The 8,364-nt window shown below is 30.4% G+C and overlaps 2 protein-coding genes across 3 annotated transcripts in view; one reads left to right on the forward strand and one right to left on the reverse strand.

Moving 5' to 3' along the window:
* Positions 1 to 3,996, reverse strand: part of LOC113522457 (serine/threonine-protein kinase polo) — a 31,749-nt gene extending 27,753 nt beyond the window's left edge. For both annotated transcript variants that reach the window (XM_052897632.1, XM_052897633.1), the window contains exon 1: positions 3,680 to 3,996. The gene's annotated coding sequence lies outside the window, so the exon portion shown is untranslated. The remainder of the gene's footprint in view (positions 1 to 3,679) is intronic.
* LOC113523028 (acid-sensing ion channel 1-like) lies at positions 68 to 8,270 on the forward strand. Its single transcript, XM_031913855.2, has 11 exons — positions 68 to 387; positions 1,842 to 2,038; positions 3,049 to 3,197; positions 3,885 to 4,015; positions 4,315 to 4,399; positions 4,793 to 5,002; positions 5,381 to 5,471; positions 5,545 to 5,601; positions 6,086 to 6,182; positions 7,178 to 7,290; positions 8,129 to 8,270. Exons 1-11 carry the CDS (start codon positions 257 to 259, stop codon positions 8,218 to 8,220), a joined length of 1,353 nt encoding a protein of 450 aa, XP_031769715.2. The 5' UTR covers positions 68 to 256; the 3' UTR covers positions 8,221 to 8,270.
* The last annotated feature ends 94 nt before the right edge of the window (positions 8,271 to 8,364 follow it).

Consider the following 8,364-nt stretch of genomic DNA (forward strand, 5'->3'; position numbering starts at 1 on the left):
AAATATATACACATTAGACAATGAATTTTATTTCAATAAACCATAAACTAATTTCAAATTAAGTATATTTAACATAGCAGGTGAAAATGCATTTCCATTGTGATTATAATAATAGTGGAGTAGATAAACTAGCGTTATACTAAATAACGAAAGCTTTTAAACTGATTGAAAAACATTCAATACGTCGTACATGTAGCCATTTGGTAGGTTACTGTATGTGCAGTATGAAAAAGATTGGCATGTGTTTGCAATAAAAATGTACAAAGTAATTCATACAACACGTTATATTAAGAATACTGTCAAAGAGAGAATATTATTTTTTGGACAAAACAGCGGTTTGCATGGGTGCCGACATGTCTTTAAGGAAAATGCTTACATCGTCTATAGGTAAGAAAGGATTGTTGTCACAAAGGAAAATAATGTATTTAATTGGGAATTTCGTTTCGGGATTTTCCGCTTCAACATTTGACTTTGTTTTTCTAAATATCCATAATGCATAGATAGAATGAACTCTGAATATAACCGTTTCAAGGAAGTACACTTCTCATTGTACGTAAGTAAATTGTACTTAAGCCAAAAATAATGACTAAGAGGAATGACGCGTGTTAAATCAAAATGTATGGACAATGGGACTTTTCCGTACTTAGGTACAGAAGAATTCCTGAATATTAGGAATTATTGAAATACATCTGTAGTAGATGTTTTTATGTGATTGCGCATGGTTTTGAGTAGTAGGAAAATCAACGAAATAGACAATTTCTAGATCGCATATCAAGATAAATAAATAAATATTTTTTGTTGGATTTAAAGGAATTCGACTGTGAAAACCGTATTTTATTTGGTATAATAATTTTTATGTGATACCGGAACAAATATACAGAGAGACAGATACATTTTTTTAATTTTTGTTTTGACATCAATTTTTATATCCCCTCATATATTTTTTTTTAAATATCTCCCATATACATGGGAGATATTTAAAAAAAAAATGTCTAGTTGAAATTTTAATTTTAAAAGTGTGATTTTTTCGTCTCATCTCGATTTATATTTTTTTAAAAAGTCACTGACTTCGTCGTATCATATATCGAGTATCTTAATATTTTCCCCTTCTACTTTTGATAGATTATAAAAAATCTCTTCTTTCTTTAACTCTATGGAGATCGTCTACATTTCCATCGTTCCACATAATTCTTGTCATACTTTCCAGTAATATAATTCGAAGTCACAACGTAATGTCACAAATCATTATTTATCATCTCTATCATAAACTATTATCCTTATAGCATTTTCCGTTTTGATCAATTCAATGACTTTTGTTAGGGAAGTATTTATAGCAATTGCATTCCTCTCCACGCTATACTTATTGCCGCGTAGTTTTATCGTAATGTCAAACAAAAAGTTTTATCTTTTATTAATTACATTAAAATTTATAATTTCGGAAATTTATTAAAAGACTTGACAGACTTGAGAGATTTTCAGTTATCTATGTATATTATCTTTTTTGCAATATGCTCTCATAGAGGATAAAAATATGAAATCAGCATATTTATTATTTCTTAATAGAAACAACTATACTGTTTTCTTCTCTTATTGTACAGACACTGCCAGTTGGTAATTAATGTTCCTTTATACTCAGGGTTTGCTGGAAGAGAACTCTTACAGAGTTAAGTTTGCCTGTTGTACATCTTTATTTAATATAAAATATATTAATGTACTTTTTTGTTTAGAATAAACTATAAATAAATTAGCAGTTGATGATTTAAAAGAGTTAAACAGTCTATACAGATGATTTTTATTATATCCAATAACGTAGATTAGATATCCGATATTTGATATTTTAGGTTATTTTGGATACTAATCCTGTTGGCATCCGCGTGGTGTTTATACCTATTGCTGGTGCCAGTGATGGAGCGTGGTGATGAGATCGGCTTCGGACTGGACACCCGCTACCTGACCTGGACTACCACATTCCCAGCAGTTACCGTCTGCGAGATTTACCATCACAGAACAGCAGAAAAGAAGCTCGTTGAACGTTACCGTAATTTTATAATTAATATTATAATTATTTGCGAGCTCTTGGGTTCCAATCTGAATAGCACTTAAAGACCTCAGGACAAAGAGAAACTTACCTATTATATGAATTAAAATTTTCGACCAATTGTCAGATAATGGAAAAACCGTTAACAACATTGGTAGTTTCACATCCTGTCATGTTGGATTTAAATATAATTGGGGAAATATAGTCGACAAATGCTTTTGACTACAAGTATAAAATAAAGAAGGTGTATAGATACTTAACAGTTGGAATCTTAATGACAATGTTCATGAACAATTGTCCACAACAATTATAAATCGATTCATGAAAACGTTTTTAAAAATATTTAAAGGTACATACTATGTATGGACGATCACATAATCAAATACAACCTATTACAATATATTTATATTCAATTTGAAGACAATAGACACAGATGGTTCGGGACAATTGTTTTATAGTACATACTATTATTTATATTGTAGACTGTGTGAACAGCTGACATCATGAGGGTCTAGGATCAGGAGTGGCCGACTTAACTAGACCCCAGATTTACTGTTTACTGACGAAACCCTGTGCGATCTACCAATTATATATTGAAATCCCAAATGAAGCAACATAGTTCAGTACACAATTAACATATATATTTTTTATTTTATTAAGGGAAAAAATTTTAAATTGAAAATTACTCTTAGCAATTATTTATTTATATTAGTGGGAGCATTGTTTCTGAACATTTTCCATTACATTCGCAAAATATTATATTTTTTGACTTGCCACGATCGACTAGACTAAGTCGCAATCGACCGGCTGGCCACCTCTGGTCTAGATAGATAACTAATTTGAAAGATTATTCGGAAATGCTTAGAATATCGAAAGGAAATTGGTTAAGTACAATTTCTTTTTTGTATCTCTATTTTATTTATATATAAAATAAATGAAAATGAATGAATTAATAGCTACCTAAACATACATTATGTTTCGATTTATTCTAATATATTATTTTGTTGTAGCGAATCAGACAAAAACACTTAATAGCGATTATAAGAAACACCTGAGTGCTATAGTTTATGGCCGCTATAATAACAACATTAGAAAGCTAGAGCAGACATGTGGCGGAGTCATTCCTTGCGACTTGCCTTGGAGAGATATGGCAAATAACGTAATATAATTGTTTTAATTTTTTATATCTTTAATTATTATTTGAAACCCTAATAGAGGGAGGTCTATGTTCAGCAGTGGACAATTTACGGCTGATACGTACGATGGTTTATTTCTAATTATGCACTTACTTACTTTTTAATAATACTTAATCATCTGTAAACTGCAGGTAACAATAAATAAATAAAAAAAACTAAAATATTACATTGTAAAAATGAATTTGTTTATCTGTCTGTTTGTTTGTTGCATTTTAGTACTTTAAAGGCTCAACCAATCGTTACAAAATTTGGCATATACACTATGTTTGACATAAGTTTTTATGTCGGTCCATTAAAACTTAACTAGGTATTGAACAAAATTGTCTTAAATATAATTATATTTTACATACAAGTGTATAGGTAAATTAGACTATCTAAAGTACTTAGTAAATGTTTTGCTTTACGTAATATATAAGTATATTCAAAAGTCATGATGCACACCTACCTTTATCTAATTTATTCATTACGTTTATTTTTCGTCGACCGATGATCTAGTTCTTCAGGCAATTACATACTTTTAGCTGTAACATGTCTAATGATCACAAATTTTAAAGTAAGAAAACATATTTATCACAACACTTAATACGCTGAGGAAAGAAATTTCTCGTGTCACAGAACAACAGATCATTTTTACTCAATTTCGTTTACAGATACGACTTCAATGTTCGGAAATGTTATCAGACTGTTCATACAATAACGTCGAGTTCGGATGTTGTGATAAATTTCACATAGTGGATTCTGAGTATGGCCCTTGTGTCTCTTTCAATACATTGCAGAACGTGTGAGTGAAATTATGTCTACTGATAAGGCGTGATATCTATTAGTTATCACTTGATTATTACCATAGATAAGACCGCGATTTGAAAGACATGATTGCTTAGTTACCTGTCAGAATATGGGATACTTTAAAAAAGATCACAGCGATACAGAATTACTATACCCACTTTTAAAAATTGCATTGACCCACTTGATCTAGTGGTAACCGTCACTTATAAAAATAAAACATGCCATAAATATTATAGAATACAATTTGCGACTTATTTACCATCCACTATTAATTAGTTTCTAATACAATTGCAGAAAAGCTGGCGTAGATGACTTGTACACTGTAAACATAACTACTGGGCCGGGAGTGTTACAGTTTAGACTATTGTCTAATGCTGAAGTAAGTTTATTTTTTAAATGACTTGCACAATATGCTAAATTCTGGTCTTTTTTAGTTTGTTAAATTTTAACTAGGTTAATAAAAAAATGCTACGGTATGATATTTATTTATTATAATAATTCTGATCGACAAGAAAAACCTTCAAAGAAGAGCGTGCTCTATAATTAAAATCGTAAATAAATATATATTGGGGGGGGGGGGAAGGGATTGTTAGTAATAGAGTCTAATTTCCCCATTACTAGCAATACCACCTATCAGGTCGACCTTCACTCGGTTCTCCCTGGAAACTATTGTGGTCAATTCTAGTGGCACACTAAATTCATTCACTGATTACTAATTAATATCATTTCTCGTCTTGAAGAATAATGTAAATGGGTACTATTTTTGTGTCAGGTATCTGTGCATAGTCCAGAAGAATTATCAACAAATCAACTAAGCATCAAATACAAGTTTGAGGTAATGTTGTATTTGGCCAATCGCGTGGAGTATCTGTTCTCGCTTGTGGAGACAGAGAACGATCCAATGCTGCAGTCTGAGGACTTGGCTACCAGGCGGTGCCGCTTTCTTACAGAGCTTCCTAAAGACCCTCTTTATGTTTATCCGGTAATTAAAATACTACTACTTCTTTAATTATGAAGTTCATTACAGATATGATTATTTCACTAATGTCATAAATGTATAAGTTAATAAAAAAATATATCCCCGTTTTTCGACTTCATCATGACTTCTCAAATAAAATTGAGTTTAGTCGCAGGATTTAAAAAAAAATAATATAAAAAATAACTTCTAAAAATGTAATTTTTGTGTACAATAAAGTATAAATAAATAAAGAAAGACATAAGTTATTTTTTATCATTAATCACACAGAAAAGGTCGAGGGATGGATGCGATTTTTTGTTTGTTAAACATCTCTTTAGCATAGAAAATACTGGCTAAATATAAATACTTTTATTAAAAATGTTTCTTCTTTATTATTTATAGGTGTACTCTTTCGGCACATGTTATCTTGTGCATGAAACAAACCATTTATTTGAACATTGTGGATGTGTTCATCCAATTCGAGATATATTCTGTAAGTTGATATCGTTTATGATTTTTTTTTATAAGTAGAATGCGTCGTAAGCTAATACTTTGTTTACTTACAGATAAAAATAAGTTCTGCAATTATACCGGTTTAAACTGCATATCTTTGGTACAAGAGCGTAAGTTTTATAATATTTTCTTTCTTTTGTTTAATTATGTAAAAGAACTTTATCGTTATCTACTTTATCTTATGAGAATTATTAAGTTTTTTTTAAAGGAATTTCATCCTTTTCTACTCCACCATTATTAGAGTTTTATTCTCAAAGTCTGTTAAGTCTTTAAAGTCGTTTTCCGTTATTTAAGATTAGAAGACAACACTAAGAACCATTAAAGTTAAATAAACATTATAAAGAACTGCGCTTATGTTGGATAACTATTTTTCGCTAAATCCAGGGACCATCCTGTTAACAAGTGACGATACTTGTTTATTTGTATTTGTATAAAAGTCAGCAACTTTCAGTTGAATTATGGCCAATGCTTTTTAAACAAAAAATATTGGCCATAATTGAACTTAAAAAATTAAAGTTAAAAAATGACGACGATCAAAAATAGGAACTTTCAGTTATCGGTGTAAGTAAGATATATGCAATTTTTTTTTTTCAGATGAAAAGCTGAAAGCGGATAAGGACAAAAATACAATGACTCTAGATTGTTTGCCGTCATGTGACGAAATAGAAGTGACCTCTATTCACTTGACGAGGTAAGTATTTCAGTGCCCAAATTTAGAAATGGCAACGCTTGAAGAATATCATGAGCGTCGCAGAATATTCCATGATGGCTATAATGCTGTTCATGTCTATTGGCGACGAGAAATAATTTTCATTAGATAGATCATCAGCTTGTATAAAATAGTATATGTGTATAATTATTGGTGAAAAGGAATATACTTCATTACTTATTAATTTCACATACTGTTCGATTAATAACTGGTATATAAACTTCTTGTTGGCTCTTTATATAAAAAAGAAAAATAGTTTGCTTTAACTTGTATTTAATAATTAGCTTTGGAAAGTAGGTAACCACTCATAAATAGTGTACTAAAATAAAACATGCATCATCTACTTGGTAAATGTAATTAATTAGATACATTCGCTGACCGACCTGAAAAATTGGTTGATGCAATTTACAGATTTCTGGATTAAAAAAAAAGTGATAAATTATTACTCAGTCCTGTACGACTACTAGTGACATAACATAATTTTTGTATTTTTATAATACACAACTATGAATAGACGTTTAAAATTATTTATATTATTTTTCTTTTTTTTTTTACTTGAATTTGATACTTTATTTTGTTAATTTATTAATGCTAACATTTCTAATTTATTGTTTTTTAGTAATTTAATTATTTTGTAGATTGAAATTTTGCATGTGTAATTTACTTATTAACTGCTTATAGTGTGTTGGAGTATTTACATCCTCTGTAAATTATATGTATGTATGTATGTATTGTTTATAAATAAATCAGATTTTAAGTTCAACCTCCAAGAATAGAACTGTGAAAACTGCATTGAATTTAGTGTAGTAATTTTTGCGTAATGTCAGAACAAACTGATAAAAGTCTAAAAAACGTTGTTTTAGGCTTTATTGCTCCTATTATATAAACCTCTCAAATCAATTTTTTTTTATTTTATGTACAGATATTGTCTAATGAAAATATATTACTAAAATAAATACTGATGTACTATTCCTCAGGAATTGGGTGCTCGAGGAGCCACAGAAAGGCACCTTGGTGACCATTCGAATGGCGTCGCTGCCCACCATACGGTTTCAGAGGAATTTATTGCGCACCGGTCTAGATTTAGTAGGTGAGTTGTGTGAATAAGAAATCTAGTCTATAGATTATTATAAAGCTTTTGGGACTTGATTATCACTACTTACCCCGAAGGGGAATACAAATGATATACATACATATATTGGTCTAACTCTATGTGAAATCATCAAATTTTCCGATCTTGAGCGCTTAGAACAAGAAATTTTGCTTAAAGGTTTCTTTTAGGCGTCAAGTATATGACACATTTATTTTATTTCTTTATTTCATTTTGCGTTCAGGGTGTTGATGGGGCTGCCACGATTCTGCAGCGCATCAGGGATGTTCGCTGAGCATCGTGTAGATTGTTTTTATGCCACGATGCGAAAAAGGTGTGCATCCCTGGTGCGCAGAGTACGTGCCAGCACCAACAGCATCCTGAATATGATAGCAAGCAGGCTGGACTGTGTGTACGTTAATCGCTGCTGCGCAATTTCCAATGGAATTGTGCAGCGGTGATTATCTGTATACTGCTTAATATATTGTATGTGTGTATGTGTGTGTATGTGTATTGTGTATGTAAATTTACTAACATTAGTTTTTAAGAATATTGTTACTAATAAATATTTAATGGACCAAAAAGTCTGAAATAAAATTTAAATAATTACTTCATTGACCATATGAGAATATGATACAAAAGGTAAACTTAATGCTAGTAGCATTCTGTACTATCAACCTTTAACTTTGTATAAAAGAATGCGTATATTTTTTTAATAACTTTTTTTTTTATTAACAAATATCCCATGGAATAATTATTTGAATGTAAAACAGCAAATTTCGTTTTTAACCAATTTTAATTTTATAATAGTTTCTTTTTAATACTTCTTTGTTTACAGTATCGGTGGGAGGCATGGTGGGGCTATTCTTCAGTGCTTCTATTCTGACCGTTGTGGAAATATTTTATCTATTCTTTAGGAATTCACGATAGCTGTAATAATTTATAAAAGCTCGCTTCGAATAAATCAGATCTAACAAAGATATGGTTGTTATATTTTCTCTTATGTCCTTGAACATTGTTATAGCAACAGAAAATGTTACATCGATGAGAAACCTCCCGCAGGGAAGTATTATT

The sequence above is a fragment of the Galleria mellonella genome, unplaced genomic scaffold (genome assembly GCF_026898425.1).
Source record: "Galleria mellonella isolate WM207_F2 unplaced genomic scaffold, CSIRO_AGI_GalMel_v1 utg38, whole genome shotgun sequence".
NCBI classification, from domain to species: Eukaryota; Metazoa; Arthropoda; class Insecta; order Lepidoptera; family Pyralidae; genus Galleria; species Galleria mellonella.

Coding starts and splice junctions, on each gene's coding strand:
- LOC113523028 (XM_031913855.2), top strand. CDS start 257: ATGTACAAAGTAATTCATACAACACGTTATATTAAGAATACTGTCAAA. Junction 388..1,841: donor AATGCTTACATCGTCTATAG/GTAAGAAAGGAT, acceptor TTGATATTTTAG/GTTATTTTGGATACTAATCC. Junction 2,039..3,048: donor GAAGCTCGTTGAACGTTACC/GTAATTTTATAA, acceptor ATTTTGTTGTAG/CGAATCAGACAAAAACACTT.